The sequence below is a fragment of the Antennarius striatus genome, chromosome 20 (assembly GCF_040054535.1).
Source record: "Antennarius striatus isolate MH-2024 chromosome 20, ASM4005453v1, whole genome shotgun sequence".
NCBI classification, from domain to species: domain Eukaryota; kingdom Metazoa; phylum Chordata; class Actinopteri; order Lophiiformes; family Antennariidae; genus Antennarius; species Antennarius striatus.
Window position 1 is genome coordinate 7,063,415 of NC_090795.1, and position 16,974 is coordinate 7,080,388.

The 16,974-nt window shown below is 41.9% G+C and overlaps 1 protein-coding gene across 1 annotated transcript in view; it reads right to left on the reverse strand.

Annotated features, from left to right (window-relative positions):
* flt1 (fms related receptor tyrosine kinase 1) overlaps positions 1 to 16,974 on the reverse strand; it is a 28,830-nt gene that overhangs the window by 1,893 nt on the left and 9,963 nt on the right. Inside the window, exons 6-26 of the mRNA XM_068343560.1 lie at positions 16,771 to 16,907; positions 16,279 to 16,450; positions 15,998 to 16,115; positions 15,601 to 15,770; positions 15,333 to 15,480; positions 10,143 to 10,266; positions 9,584 to 9,692; positions 8,002 to 8,313; positions 5,914 to 6,060; positions 5,699 to 5,830; positions 4,749 to 4,855; positions 3,951 to 4,086; positions 3,399 to 3,503; positions 3,192 to 3,305; positions 2,322 to 2,410; positions 1,799 to 1,886; positions 1,606 to 1,703; positions 1,377 to 1,499; positions 511 to 622; positions 322 to 421; positions 138 to 243 (exon numbers count right to left, since the gene is read on the reverse strand). Of these exons, the coding sequence (XP_068199661.1) occupies positions 138 to 243; positions 322 to 421; positions 511 to 622; positions 1,377 to 1,499; positions 1,606 to 1,703; positions 1,799 to 1,886; positions 2,322 to 2,410; positions 3,192 to 3,305; positions 3,399 to 3,503; positions 3,951 to 4,086; positions 4,749 to 4,855; positions 5,699 to 5,830; positions 5,914 to 6,060; positions 8,002 to 8,313; positions 9,584 to 9,692; positions 10,143 to 10,266; positions 15,333 to 15,480; positions 15,601 to 15,770; positions 15,998 to 16,115; positions 16,279 to 16,450; positions 16,771 to 16,907 (2,747 nt within the window). The remainder of the gene's footprint in view (positions 1 to 137; positions 244 to 321; positions 422 to 510; positions 623 to 1,376; positions 1,500 to 1,605; positions 1,704 to 1,798; positions 1,887 to 2,321; positions 2,411 to 3,191; positions 3,306 to 3,398; positions 3,504 to 3,950; positions 4,087 to 4,748; positions 4,856 to 5,698; positions 5,831 to 5,913; positions 6,061 to 8,001; positions 8,314 to 9,583; positions 9,693 to 10,142; positions 10,267 to 15,332; positions 15,481 to 15,600; positions 15,771 to 15,997; positions 16,116 to 16,278; positions 16,451 to 16,770; positions 16,908 to 16,974) is intronic.

The following is a 16,974-nucleotide window of genomic DNA, read 5'->3' on the forward strand; positions in this document are numbered from 1 at the left end:
AGAGAGAACGAACGGAGGCATCAGTGCAAATATTTCAGTCACTGTCTCCTGTGTAATAGTTTATGTACTGAGAAACATTTTAAAAGACACTTTAAGTCACAAGACTGAGGAAGTGAGAGCTTTAAAATAAATCCTACCTGCTGAACCCTCTCCTGCAGCAAGTCTCCCAACGTCTCCACCAGCTGAGTGAATGTGGGTCGGTCTGACGGATTGGCTTCCCAGCATGACAGCATCGTGCTGTAACTGCGCACACAAACATAAAGGTCAGCTGATCACATTGAGACACTTTCCCTATAGAACAGTGTTGACACGTCCACCCACATCTCAGGTGTGCTGTACTCAGGAGCTCGCATTCTCGTTCCCTCTTTCAGCCTGTGGCAGAAATCTTCATCAATGTGAAGACCAGGGTACGGGGACGCCCCTGTTGGACAACCAGTACATCAAAATGTGAAGTTCACATTGCAGCATCAGTACCTACAGCATACCAAGTGTGCAAAGTGGACATCTTACCCAAAGAGAAAATCTCCCATAGCAGGATGCCGTAGGACCACACGTCACTCTGGGTGGTGAACACCTTATCAAAGATGGACTCTGGAGACATCCATTTGAGAGGGAGTCGAGCCTGTCAGCCAATCAGATCACAGTTACAGTTACAACAAGGAAATAGGCAGTCAGAGACTGCAACATCCCTCGACACCCCTGAATTCAGGTGTCTTTTATTAATTGAGGTTAATAAAAGACCCACGATCCAACATGTAACTGGTGTCATTTCACTGTCACGCAGTCTCAGATATTAAGCAACCATTACAGGTTAATCGTGGTCTGAATAGTAACAGTCTGTAACAACTGTATTTGTATGAAGTGATGTGACATTGGTGTACACATGATCCAAAGTTGATCCATAGTCAGCTGTAGGTCCTGACCTACTTGCTGACCAAGTGCTCTGACTTACTGTCACTGATCAAAGCTCTAGCTTTGATCTATGGTCTTACACTGGCCTTCTCCCTCATCTTTCTATCTGATCCGGTTCCTGAGTGTAAAAAAGTTTAAATTTGACCTTGACCTAGTTTTTTTCAAGGTTAAGGTCATCATCTCATTTTCATCCCCTTTGCTGAGCAATGTGCTTTTTGTTTCATCTTCCTATCTGCAACGATTTTGAAGATATTTGGTCGACAAACGAACGAACGGACAAACAAACGGACGAATTTACGTACACTGACAATTACAATACAGTACATCACCGCTTTGAAGCGGGATGTAAAAACACAACGCAAGGTTTGGTTGTAGCTTTCTTTATCATGTCATCATTTTGTTAAAACAGTAACATAATATTTTTCTGATGAATGATTATGGAGGCTTTGCTCAGATGAACTCACATCTCCTTTGCGGACATAGTCGAGGTCTTTGTAGATGTCTCTGGCCAGGCCGAAGTCACAGATCTTCACAACTTTACTGTCAGAAAGCAAAATGTTTCTAGCTGCCAAGTCTCGATGAATGCACTAAAAGTACAGAGAACACATACTAACATCTTTGAAATGCACGTGTCCCTGCATCCAAACACACACACACACACACACACACACACATGCAAAAAAAGCTTCAGACCTTTCGAGAGGCCAGAAACTCCATCCCTCGTGCCACCTGGAAGCTGAAGGAGATGAGATCCTCCAGAAATAAGGAACATTTGGAAGCAAATTTTGGATCTAAAGGAAGAAATGAAGGAGCCACAGGGAGGAAATCAAATGGTTTAATAACATGTTAATGACTAAGTTCCTTAAACAACATGTGCTTTCCTCACCTCTCTCATCAAACTCTGTTCTATTGTTGCTCTGGTTGACAGACATACTTCTGACACAACCTGGCCCTCCATCCTTCATTCTTGCTGACTGTGAAAAAAAAATTAAAAGTATTAAATGTTTTTTTATTGAGTGAAAAGTCAGACAGTTAAAGATTAGGATGGACTCAAACTGAACAGGAAAGACAAAATGTGTCGTTTGAGATTTTTTGATAAATTTGTAAATGTGAAAATGACATGTGAGGCCACGGTTTTCATGTATGTCTAAACACGCAATGAAATTAAGGAAGTACAAGCAAAGATAACATCTTCAAACCTCAAACAGATTGCAGAAGGGAGTTTTTGAGTCTATGGTTTTGAAATTACGTGCAGCACCAACGGGCGCCTTTACTTTTTTTTTTGCTCAACTGCAAGGAGAAGCTGAACTTTGGGACACGAACCCATGTATGAAATCTGTCTGCAAGCTGTTTATGTCACATGTTGCTGTCATGACACCTTCTTTACTGTTTTATTTTGGTGGACTCACCATGTTGTGAACAAACGCCGACCTCTGGCTCTTCAGGAAGGTGGAGAGATTTCCATAGTAACAGTACTCCACAATGACCATCAATGGTCCTGCACAATAAAACACAGCACTGTAGATGCGAGTGTGGCAAGAACATACATGTATGAACACTGACCTTCTAATAGTATATCTCAATATAAAAAAATGAATTTTTGCATATGTTGTAGGTTTTACCAATTTTTATTTGCTACATTTTAAAGCTCACTTTCTTAAAACCTTACGCTCAAAAAACATTTAACCAGAACAAATTCTATCCATCACAATGACACATCATCTTATCAGTATTACACAATAAAGAAAAAAATGTACCAGAAAAATGTTGATTTTATATTGTGATGTTTCAGCCCTGTGAACCTATGATAAATATTTAAAATGTGAAGGTTCTCATTCATCCAGGTCATGGTTATCCAAAGGCATGAAATCAAATAGTAGATAAAGTTTTCTACAAGTCTAGTTGATTTGGATAAATTACTAAATATCTAAAACTGAGTAGAAATTCTTCTTCTTCTTTCTCGATTGTGTTTGTAAAACAAAAAAACCCCCTGACGTATTGGAAGAGGTGAAGAGGTGACATAATGTAAAAACTCTGGAGAACACATGCAAGTTGTGTGGTTGTTCATTAGAAATTCATTACTTCTCTCTCTCTCTCTCTCTCTCTCTCTCACACACACACACACACACACACACACACACACACACACACACACACACACACACACACACACACACACACACACACACACACACACACACACACACACACACACACACACACACACACACACACACACACACACACACACACACACACACACACACACACACACACACCTCCGGGCTTGGTGCAGGCTCCCAGCAGGTTGACTACATTCAGATGATGTCCTATGTGGTTGAGGATCTTGAGTTCAGTCATAAGAGCTTTGTGTTCGCTGGCTGTAGCGCCATCTGTTGGACGACATGCAGAAGGGAGAACTCAAGAACTCAAGCTTTGGTGCAGAAATAAATTTTCTTAGAAAACCAGAGTGGTTTTTTTTCTACCTTTTAGCATCTTAACAGCCACAGTACTGCAGCCGGTGGTGTTGTCTATCCCAAATGCTGAAGCTTGCACCACTTTACCAAAGGCCCCACGACCCAGAGGCTTCCCTGACAGGGAGAAACAACGTGGGTGAGACTCAGCGCAGGATGGGAGGTGTGTTTTTGTGTCTGTTTGGCAACTTTATTAATTACTCTTCTCAATCATCCCGGATGTAAAATGCTGATAAAAAGAAGACTTCAGACCCCATCAACAATCCGTCTAATTGAATTCCACCCTGATGGTATTGAAAGCTCATTAGTTCCAGTCAACACAGCTTACATGTCCCCTGCTGGAGTTGATTAGCTGCCCTCAGACAACACAGACACATAGTCTGATTAACGGAATGAGAGTCACTCCCAATAATCATCTGATAAGACTCTGAGAAAGTCCTTGTATCTGTTCAGTGATCTCAAACACCTTCCGTCTCACCCAGTCACAAAATCCTTCACTAATGTCAATCATGCTCAAAACAACCATGTTGAGATATTTTATTGGCATTAAATAAAGATGTTTACCTAATTTCAGACGCTCACGAGGGAACTCCCATTGGCCGGGGTTGTACTGTAGTCTGTCACACTGATCATCTATTGGGCCCTCTCCTCTGTTCAGAATGATTGACAGGTACTCTGGTTTGGGGTTTGAGTTGTTGGGCTTTATATTGTAAAACAAACAAACAAACAAACAAACAAACAAATAGACAAGAAAAAAAAGTAGATATTAATAAAAATTCTGTTCTAGAGAAATGAAAAGAGAATGTTATCTAGGAATAAGACCCATTTACAATGTTTAAAGTTTGGTCTGGGTTATTATTTTAAGAAATTGAATTTAGATTCACACCAGTATGATAAGATACAGATAAATGTTTTGATGCATTCAGGGGCTTACAGTCACAAGTATTTTTAATTATAATTGCCTTTATGTATTTAAAACTGAAACTTGCACTCATATCAGTCATTAAACATAAATGGAATAAATGGTTCCTCTATTAACATACAGTATAATACACTAAAAAAGATGCGGCCATAGACACTGAACTTGAACTGTAACCAATCATATCTGTAATTTATTGTTGTATCAGAATAATTATTTTCTATCATACCCATTTTTTATTATTATTACAAATTACGTTCACATTAAGGAACTGCAAAGGTAGAAAAAAAATTACTAACATGGTAAATCTTTAAAACTTGGTAACATAATGGTGACTCAAGTAGAAACTTCTCACAGAAAAACAATATTTAAAAATAGAACACATAATTTGTGACCTATGTTTGTACATCATGCTTAAACACAACACTTTTGTTTCCACCTACCTGTCTCAGTTTACGTATGAAGAGCATGAGCAGCAGCCACAATAGAGTGGCCACCACACAGGTACAGGTCAGCGCGGAAATCTCCAGAAACGAGGGCTCTGAGGCTCCTGGACACACCATAAATCATAGAGTACACATTAGCGGTCAGTGAGCTTCAATGGTGCATTGAACAACATCTACTTTATATTTAGATAAGAAACATAAAGTGTATTAAGCTGCACAGGACTTCGAATACTCTGTATATCTGTGTATATATCTGTATATCTCTATACTGTATATATATATCTGTATATATAAGGAGAAAATGAATAATGAAACCATCATGAATATTTTGAGTGTCCAGGAAAGCACAATATAAATCTAATCCATTATTATTATATCAGTTAATTTTGTTGTTTTGTATGGAATTGTGAGCGTTAAACACACTCTTTAAAAAAATTAATTACAATTACATTCCACTTGGTTGCTTCATTTTAATACTTCTCCACCTTTCCAAATGGGGGCACTGTAATTTCACCATCGCCCCATGAACACGTTCAACCGTCCTCCAAATGAAATCCAAAGTTTATTTATTCTTTTTTTTTTGGTCCCTTCCAGAGGAAATAAAAAATGGGAGACAGCTTCCGTTCTGACTGATTAGAACGTAACACACACGCACACACACACACACACACACACACACACACACACAGACACACACACACACACACACACACACACACACACACACACACACACACACACACACACACACACACACACACACATAGACACACACACTTCATGTGATTGCTACTATAAGTCTGTACATCCAGATGATGGATCTATTTATAGAAGGACAAACAATGGCTTTACAGACATGCCCATATATGGAAGCTTCCTACCCTTCAGAAGACACAGCCAATTAAAGTACTGATATTAATAAAAACTATTGGCTGACAGATACTAACCGTTGACCCATATATGGGCGGAGCTTTCAGCAGAGCCTCTCTCATTGGTGGCCTGACAGGTGTACAGGCCCTGGTCCTCCCGTGTGATCCGGTCGATATGGAGGGTCCCGTCCTCCGGTGAGATCACGATGCCTGAATGTGGAGGCATAAAGTGTCAGAATGCTGGACACAGCTGGAATTGATGTGTTTGTGTGATGTTTGTCGCTGGAGTTGACCTGATCCCTGGGACAGAGCACGTTCATCCTTGTACCAGGTGATGGTGGGGGGTGGGACTCCTTCACAGGGGCAGCTCAGGACCACCGAGCTGCTCACGTTCACGGTGTAATCTGTCAAATTACGAAGCAGCACTGGAGGTTCCAAAGCTGAAACGCATCACAAGTCAAATCAGACAGTAATTTAATTAATTTGATGACAATTCATGCTTCAAATTCATTTAATTTCAGAGGGAAACATTTAAATTTTTATTCTAGACAATCAATCTCCACACCGCAGAGGCTTTGTAGATTACCGAGATTAAGATAACATTTCAAATCAGATGCTATCAATTTATAAACAACACAACAATTTGCATAAAAACACTAAGCACTATTTTCACTTTCTATTATTTCCACCAATGTGATTGGACTGATTATGTTTGTCTCAGTAATGCTGCACACACACACACACACACACACACACACACACACACACACACACACACACACACACACACACACACACACACACACACACACACACACACACACACACACACACACACACATTATCACACACACACACACACATTATAATTTGACCAGATGATTCTTCGATCTCTGAGTTTCCACGTCCTCGTGTTTTGACTTTATCTTCATTCAGCCTTTTTTTTTTTGCTCCCCTCTTCTCTCTGTTTCTCTAGAAATTCCCTCCAGGGGATTCTCTGGGAGGAAGTTGATGTGTTGAGCCCTGATTGTATGGAGAACAACCGTAAAAGACCTGAAGAAAAGTCACTTAACCACGGCGACTGATTGTTGTTTCCCCGATCTTCCTCCTGAACAACAATTGATGATTGTCCAGTGGGGTTGGGGCCTGACAGTGTCTGATCGGCTGATTGTTCCTCTGTCCCTGTGTGGGGGCCTGTAAATGTGGCATTGTGGGAAGTGCCATTGTGTACTCTTCCTTCAGACAAGTGCTCATTCCCACGTGAAAGAGGTGCTGAGCTGGAGCGCAAGAGCAAAGGCAGGGTGGGGCCCCAGGAAGTCGAAGGGACCCAATTCCCAAGCAGAGTGTGTGTGTTTGTTTGTTTGTATGTAAGTGTGACACGTGTACACAGATTACGTGTGTGTGTGGGGTGGTTTAAGTAAAGAGGAAGCTGGACTTAATTGTGATTGTATGTATTTGTTAAATCCAAGGTCCTGACAGCACCTTTTCAGAGAACAATGACGTCACGTTTGACCAAGAGTTCGACTTCTCGAATATAAAGTGTGTTTCTTTTTTTGTTTTTAGGTATCTACTTTGAAAACATTTTTTGGTTCCAATTTCCCTTTAATTTTAGTTTTTAATGATATTTAAGTGTCATTAATTGAGATACAAAGAAGAAATTAATCGCTAAAATTAAAAGATAAACTTGATAGGAAGAAAAAAAATCACAGCTCCGATCAGAGTCATTAAACTCAGACGCCAAAGAATTGTCACTTGAGCATATTGATTGCAAAGTTGCATGACTGAGAAGAATAAAGTTTATATTATTGACTGGAAATCACTGGATATAATTTTCTGGACTAATTTGTATGCATGGATACAAATCATTATATCTTGTTTTTAATGCAAATTTGATTTGAGGCTTAAATTGCAGTTTCTTACTAGTTCTTATAAGAATGGAAGTCATTATTGTCCTTGCTGGCTTCCGTAGTTTGTTGCTTTAATGAATTGTTTCAGTGAAATCTATTCTGCCAAGGAGGTTTTATTTGTTTTTGTGTTCGTTTGTCAGAAGGACTTGTTTGGAGGGTTGGCCATGTGTGTGTGTGTGTGTGTGGGGGGGGGGGGCAACCATTGAAATGTGGAGTATAATTGTAATTTGGGGTAGATCCCATTTTTTTAATAGAAAATTACCAGGAAAATCGACTAGATGAATCCAAATGTATTATTGGGTTTGTTGATCACTCACTTATTTACAAGCTTAATGATTTCATTTTAGTTTAGAAACGTGCTGTACAAACAAAAATGTTCAACACTTTTATTTTTGGGAGTAAATTCCACCATAAAAAACACACAGACAATAGATTTATTGACTAGATGCTGAGTAGGAAGAAGAGGACACTCACTTGTGACCGTCACCTGTGTGTCCAGGTGTGTTTCCTGTCCGGTGAGGAGGTGATGGGCGGAGCACCTGTAGACTCCAGAGTCTGCGGCCGTCAGGTTCTTCAGGGACAGGACTAAAGAGTTGGAGAACTCCCCGGACGCTAGCTGTTGATGACGACTCAAAGCAGGTATGCGGGACTGTGTATCCTCTGTGCCGTTCAGTCTTCGCCATGACAACACTGTGTACAGATACTTATTGGCTGCACAGGTGAGCTGGAGGTCTCCGCCCTCTCTAGGCTCCTCCCCCTGGCTCACACTGAAGCCTCCTGCGATGTCTGCAGGAAAAAAGGAAGAGAGGGAGGGAAGGAACCGAACGTAAACCTCCACTGATCCGTGATGAATCAGACAACTCAGTTTCTCCACATACGAACACGGTTCCTGTCAGGTAGCGCTGATTCGACCGATTCTCCATTTTTTAAACCTCTGACAGGTATGTTGAATGGCTATTGTGGGTAAAAGCAGCGAGTGGAATACAGTGAAAAGGTTTTTTATTTACTTTAGCCATTTGACACTTCCCGTGGAAACGGCTCAAGAGCTTCCTGATGGTAGATAGTGTTTATCTTTCCCGAACACCCCAAGGCCTCCCGAAATAAAGTGGACCTGCTAGTCCAAGGAAGTACGCTGGACAGGGAAGTGAAACGATAAGAGTCCAGGTTCCTGTTTCGCTCTTACTCACACACTAACAGCTCAGGACGGCCTTATGGAGAGAAACAGACATGGACTCTTGAAAACAGACACCAAATAACCGTAACCTGAATCCCTCATTGGAAGTCCAACCTTGCATTACAAAACAAACTACAATATGATCCCAAAACATATACAGTATGCTGCAAAGGTTTCCTCCTACATTAATGTGTCTGTAAGGCTGTGTGGTCGCAGGTACAGGAAGTATTATCTATATATTATATACAGTATATATGTGTGTGTGTGTGTGTATATATATATATATATATATATATATATATATATATATATATATATATATATATATATATATATATATATATCTTCTGTTTCATGAATGCATTTTCCCAATTTATGTTTAATACTATATAATGGGTGTTCATTTGCTGCCAAAAAGAGAAAGTTTAGATTGATAAAATGCTAAATTAGCTATTAAAGTGTATTTAATTGGAATATTCTGACTTACACTATGAAATTTAAATCATATTTTTAAAAGTTTTTTAAAATTTTCACCAGATAGATGATCTGTCTACCTCTTGGATTGTTATGGGAATGGTGAGCAATGTTGAGAAAGTGGTGTTTCCGTTAATTCACTGTATATTTCTAAAAATGTAATAGATTTCTCGTATCATTTGATGATTCACTCAGTGCTCTGTGGGCTACGGAAATAGATTTCAAAATATATTTCGAAAGATTAAGCAGATGACTAAAATGGAAACAGGTTATGTAACAAGACTTAAGACTTAAAATAGTGTTTTGAACATGTAATTTCTTATTTTCGCTCCTGCAAAAACTCCTACATGTGGAAAAAAACAAAAATGCCAGAGAGCCGAGGGGGATGGTTCATTTCAGAGGGATCACCTGTGATGTAGAAGTGAACGTCCAGCTGGTCTCTGCCTGCAGAGTTAGCGGCGACGCATCGATAGACTCCAGACACCAGGGCCTCCGCTACAGTCAGGACCCCCACAGTCTAAAGCACAAACATCCGCATGAACAACCCAGTGCCAGGGAAAATATATCATCGTGCTCTCATACGAGGTTGGGGATTGTTACCTCTGCCACTGATGGCAGGAATCATATTTTCCACGGGCCCACTGAGCAGACAATAGGGGTCTCGGAGCCAGACCTTCTGTTCACTTCCAACCCAGTGGGCAGCTCAACATGCAAGTATTAATATAGACCTGTGTCTGTGAATGTGTGTGTGTGTGTGTGCAGTTTTTCCTAACTCTTTAGCAAAGTAAACTACTTCCTCAGTATATTTTATTGCAAAAGATCTAACATACGGTTCATCTTCTACTCAGATTGGTCCATTTTTGGAAAATTTCTTTCCGAACAAGCTGTATTTATTACACATTTCAGCTGATACCTTTTACACTTGTGTCCTTTGGCCTATGTGTGTGTATTTCAGAGCTTCACCCACCTTCTTCTTCCCCTGGAGAACTTCCTGTCTGTCCATGACACTCAGGATGTGGTTGCTTGTGGACGTAGCGGGGATCCGCTCCATCACAGAGCTCCACAGCGAGGACGATGTCGGACACACACACCTTGAGGGGAGAAGAAGGAGGAGAAGGTTCAGCTGTGTTGACACAAGTCATTTTGTCCGCCAGGTGTGTGTGCGTGGGGATGTTTTTCTCAGCTGCGTTCTCGGGAGGAAGACCAGAACATCAGAGATGATGTTTGATCATCAGCCCAGTCCATGTAATTGTCACCATGAAAACATTTTTATCAATAGCATCACATCCTCTCATCCAGGACTGGCTGACAATAGTGGATCTTTGGTGTGCTATGTAATGCCGGATTGTTCGTCTATATAGGATGCAAAGGTGCTCATCCTGTAGATCAACTTCCTTCCATTCTTAACAAATGATCCCACATTTCCCGGAGAGGAGTTCTTGTCCCTCTCACCGACTCTCACAAGTCAGAATCCATAGATTCCATAGAAGTGGGGTTGTGGGAACGGGAACTTATGGGAATTTCTTTGTATTTTGTTCTTTTCTTAACCTCTTCTGTAGAAAAACTCAAGTCATACAGGAAGTAGTGGAGAGGGGTTCAAAAGAATCCTTCATTAATCAGTGCCAGAGTTGAGATGAAAGTTGTGTTGGAGGAGATGATTCATCAATTCATTTTTACAAACAACTTCATGAGCTACCAAAACACTCCTATTTCAGAAGATCTTCTAAATATAAAGTATTTTTTGTCATTTTTCAAAACAGTTTTCTCTGTTATATTGTATTGTTTGATATCAATATGTTGTCTGTCTATCTATCTGTCTGTCTGTCTGTCTGTCTGTCTGTCTGTCTATCTATCTATCTATCTATCTATCTATCTATCTATCTATCTATCTATCTATCTATCCATCCATCCATCCATCCATCCATCCATCCATCCATCCATCCATCCATCCATCCATCCATCCATCCATCCATCCATCCATCCATCCATCCATCCATCCATCCATCCATCCATCCATCAGACCATCCATCCATCCATCCATCCATCCATCCATCCATCCCTCTTCCTGTTTATGGATGTGCCCCCCTCTCTCTGCTCCCTGTCTCCGTCTGTATCCTCGTCGTCATCCTTTCTCAGCTCCTCCCTGGAGTTGGTTCCTCTCCGCTCCCTGATTACTCTTCCTTTTGCCATCTAGTGAGCGACTGGACAAATGACCCACCCAGTGCATGACACCACAGGACAGACACGCACACACACATTAACACACGCAAAGACGCACACGCACAGACTCACCAGCAGATCACACCAGATAATACTCCCATACATCCATGCGAAGCTCTCTTTCTTAACATTGTGCTCACACACCAACGTGATAGGGAGATGAACGTGTGGACACAGGCGTAGTTAGAAACATGGGAACAACATGCATACACACACACGCACACACACACACACACACACACGCACACACACACACACACACACACTCACATCACAGAACCATTCATACAGTGTGTGCCTGCCAGCAGGGTGAGCAGCAGCCGCCTGGAAATATGAATGAATTGTTCAGTTGTGTATCAGTGGGGTCATCGCCTGCCTTTACTTCCTGTTTCACTGCCTAAAATACTCTTCATGGCTGTCCCTGTCCGCCCCCCAAAAAACACAAACCAGTATAAACCAATACACAAATATAAGCAAAGTTTAATGCAAAAACACAAACAACTGATATAACACTTCATTACATATTAACAGATTCATACATAGTTGGCAAATATTGTCATTTGTCATATGTAAGTTAGTTGTATAAAATTATTAAATATTAGACTCATATATTACTCATAGAACATCTGTATATAGGGAATGAATCACATTACAAGACACCCGTAGAATGATACACACAAACACACAGTTCCGCACACTTTCTTTACACACATACAGGCACAAACACGGACACCTATGGCGCTCACTCTTTAAATGGCTTGTAGCATCAAACGTAAATGTAGATTTGAAGGAACGAGACAAAGACGGAAACAAAATGGCAATGTGTTGGACAAACGGAACGTTCTAAGGTGGGATGACACTGGACGACAAAGGATGACATCATATGACAAAGGGCGGTCATAGAGTCTGGTCCGTGGAGACTTCCTACATGGTAGGCGTCTGCTGACCATCAGTCTTTTAATAGAGAACTGTAAGCATCCCATAGTGAATGACACTCTCCGGTCTCACCCATCCGAGGTGAGCACATTTGACCTTCTACCAGTGGCTATAAATGTGAACAGAAACTCACAGCTTTTGTGGATATCAGAATCAGATCAGGGGCTTTGACAGGCGGCTTCATGCACCCATTATAGTACCACTCTAGGACACAAAAACAAGCAAAGCAGCTCCAGGAAGGCGGATGGTGGATGTATGGAATTGCACATCTTTTGATTCAAAAATGTCTGTGAAATGTAAAAAAGCAAAAATACTACAGGATGGCAGGGTGCGATGAAGGACTTAAACTGTGGAAATAAAGAAAATAAATAAATAGTAATCAGTAAAGTAGGTGTCCTTCTATCCGGAGTGATGCGGCTTCTTTTCCCTCCTTGTTTTCTCGTGTCTCCTGGTCTTCACTGCTCAGCAGTGTTCAAAGTCAATTCCCTCATTTCTAAATCAGTTCAACAAAGCGCTGGATCATCACACAGGATCATTGGGAATGTCACTGGGGGCTCTGGGGGCTGTGAAGGAGCACTGACGGGTGTGTGGAGGTGGTGGTGGATGGAAAACAGCCCCAGGGAGCTATGGACAGATGAGGTGGCGGATGCTGTGTTGGGGAGGAGACTGGTCAGGGAAGGGGTTGGGGAGGCATGTGCGGAGGGCAGCAGAGTTTGGGGGGAAGGGGTGTGTGAGGGGTTGTGTGTGGAGGGGGGGCTCTCAAGAATAGATCAAGCTCTTGAGGAAGCGGACTGTGCCACGTTTGAAGACGAAGGGACAATCACGCTGCTGGGAAGCGTCTTGCATCGGAGAGGAAGCCAAACAACAAGAGGAAAACCGCTCTGATTTTCGCACAGGAAGCCCAGTGCGTCTCCTGCCCGGGCCAGATAAGAGCACTGCAGTTCCCAGGGCCAGACCCAGGAGTGAGCTCAGGACCCAGGCGGCGGGCCCCCCATCAGCCTGGCCCAGCCCGGTCCACTGTCCCTGAGCCTCCTCCAGCGCGGCGTCAGGCTCGTGGTGCAGCTGGGCTGCAAAGAACAAGGGCCTAGTGAGGATCCAGCCAAAAACTGGTCTGAAGATACACACTCATCACAGTAAACCAGAACAGAGCTTTTTAAAGGACCACCCAAGAGGCCAAATGTAATCTGCTGCAATATTACTGAGGATTTATGCTTAATCTCCATCATCCTAATAAGATACAGCTTCTAGTCTTGGTGTTTTTTTTGTGTGTGCAATTCATAAAAAACTGAAATCCCTTTTGGAAATTTAGACATTTAAATTTTGATTAGCCAAACTGATTAGATTTTCATTTATGAGCAGATTTCATGTGATCCTCCTCATGATCGTAACAATCATACATTCACTTCAACACTGAAAAAACAGCAGCAATGTAAAACAAATGCAAAAGTAGAAACTATCCTCTACGCTGACAATTTAAATAAGCTGTCTGAGGACAAAAGGTTCACATCGTTCTACCTGCATTCATCAACAATGAGATCCTTTATCATGAGCAGCTGCTCTGAACATGTTCATTTACATTATCTAAATTACACTTGGCAGGGACAGACGGATGAAACCACACTGGAGGCACCTCGGCGCGGCGCCGGGAGAGAGTGCCGGGTTAAGGGGCAAGTACGCTGATGATGTCATTGAGTCTCAGAGGGAGGATAGAGCATGGGCGGCTGCTGCGGCGCTCTCAGGTAATACTTAACCTCTCTGACTTGGTCATAAGCAACACAATAAGTGTATGACCTCCAAGAATAACTCAATCAACGCTTCTGCCAAGTGTCTGCTTGAATGCTCTTGTGTGCGTGTGCGCGAGTCGACTAAATGACAGTCCCTCGGCATCTCAGGGCTGGGCCATTTCTCATGAGAACTTTATATATAGTGTGTGTGTCAGATATAAGAAAAAGCATCACAGGATGCGGTGTGCAATCAAAATAATAAACAGGCCTCTCACACTGTGTCCTGGACAGGAAATTCATTAAATCATAGCGTTTGATTTGGAAACCAACAAATCGTGACTGAGAGCACGGAACTGGCTTCTATTGAAGTGTGTTTTTTTTTCTCTGTCCTTTCAAGTCAGAGATCCACTGTGTACACACACACACACACACACACACAAGCACAAGCACAAGCACGCACGCACGCACGCAGGCACGCACACACACACACACACACACACACACACACACACACACACACACCATGAGGCAATGCATTTGGATGTTCTTAAACAAACATAGAACAGAACACACAGACAAACATATGGGGAAGAGCACATGTATGCAAACATATAAACACAGACACGATGAAACACACTTACACTGTTATAGGTGCACACACACACACACACACACACACACACACACACACACACACACACACACACACACACACACACACACACACACACACACACACACACACACACACACACACACACACTTTTCACACATTCTCGCACATGAAAAGCCCCCAAAGGCGTCTGTTCTGGTTACAAGAAGGAAACGGTGTCTGAACACATGCTGAAATAGACAAAACATGTCTCGTTTTTCATAAGCACACACACACACACACACACACACACACACACACACACACACACACACACACACACACACACACACACACACACACACACACACACACACATAACAACAAGCAAACATAACATAACATACACATAAAACAAACAAGTTATCTTAAATAATCGTAAATTTATCGTTTATATTCTCATCATATATCATTTAGCAACCAAAATATGTACCTTATATAAAATTCTATCTTTTATATTTATATCTTTGTAGCTTTTATCACCCTCTCTACATTATTTCATTTCACACTGAACTAATTAAATGCATGTGTTGGTGTATATAATTATAAACTCTACATGTTTAGAGATTTTAAAAACAGAAATGTAATGCTCACTACACAGCATCGAGCCAACCAGGCTACTTACAGGCCTTTGGATGGACAGGGATGCCAGAGCCACTGGACGTGAGGAGGGGGGACCCCGTGGGACGTGCAGTGGAGGGCTTGTCTGCTACCCCGGGGCACTGAGCCCGGGTCCTTCAACGACACCGCTTTCTCTCCTATCTGAGGACTCACTGCCAGATGAGAAGCCCACAGAAAACGCACAAACAGACAGACAGGAAATTAAATTTTAATCGCCAAAAAGAGTCAAAGACAGCGCTCCATGTGGTTGGAGGGGAAAATATTCAGCTCACCTTTTACTGTAAGTGTGAGGGTGAGATTCTTGGAGAGTCCGTGTTCCTGGATCCGCACCAGGACGGTGTACCTCCCAGCATCCTCCTCCGCTACATCCCGGATCACCAGAGAATTCCCATCCATGCGGTATCGGGAACACTGCTCTGCTGCCGGCATGCCATCCTTCAACCTGAACGTATGAAATAAAAGCATTTCCTTCTCAAACTGAAGCTTTAAAGAGAGATTTTAATCCGAACTATAAGTAACAGAACCACTTAGATTAGATTTAATGGAAAGGACGTGTTTTATTTCTGAGAAAAGAAACTATAAAGCCGGAGAAGATAAACCTTGTGATACACAAGGAGAATGAAAGCCTCAAGACCAAATGATTCAAACATGGCTGGTAGAAGTCCTTACCAGATGACCTTAGGGACAGGGAACGCTCTTAGTTTGGGGGAGATTCTGTAAGATTTTTGACCCGCCTGCACCTCCATGTCAGACCCATTTCTGGGCTTCAGGCGGATAAATGGATGGTCTGAAATCGAGACAGAACATGTTTGTGTACCAATAAGAGGGCAAATGTTTCCCTGCTGGTGTGACATTTATCCACCAATCAGTGCAGGAATTCAGAACACAAGCAAATATTAATTAATAATGATAAATGTAAATGTTAAGGTGTTTTTAACGGAGATAATCACCATAGACTATAACAGAGATTCTCCGCTGTTTGGTGTTTTCCCCGGTGGAAACGCGGCAGGTGTAGAGGCCCTGGTTTGAAGGCTGGAGTTCTGGGATGGTCAGAATATTGTAGAACAACATTTGCATTGGGTGTTTCAGGAGCCTCTTGGAAGTGGAATCAGTATTCGTGTTCTGAAGGTGGAGAGGGAGGAAGAATCAACGCGAAAGGCTCGTCAGAAATTGTGAACTCTAAACCTCATTTGTTATGACGTTCAAGTTAAAATAAGTTCATCTACGTTAGCTGTATTTTTTGTTTCTAGAATTTATTACATAAAGATTGCCGGGTTAGGGTTTGGATTTGCTTTTGAAAACTGCCACCATATTTGCTTTTAAAAGCAAAAGACCTTTAAAACTCTGGCAGCTCGACATCACATTATAGAACACACTAACTGGAGAGCTGTCAGACGGGATTAAAAGCTCTCAGAGCTCAGAGATCCTGATGCTGGGCTGACCTTTCCAGGGTAGTCCCATGTGATGTTGACTCGAGTGTTCAGCTCTGTTGTGGCCGTGCAGTTCAACACCAGCCTCTCTCCCTTTAGGGTCGGCACAGGTCCAGTGACGTTCAGATACACGTCCTTGATGGTACTCACTGTGACAAGAAAGAAACATTCATAAAAATATGTATTTATATTTGATTAAAGGAGTCACATTGAGTC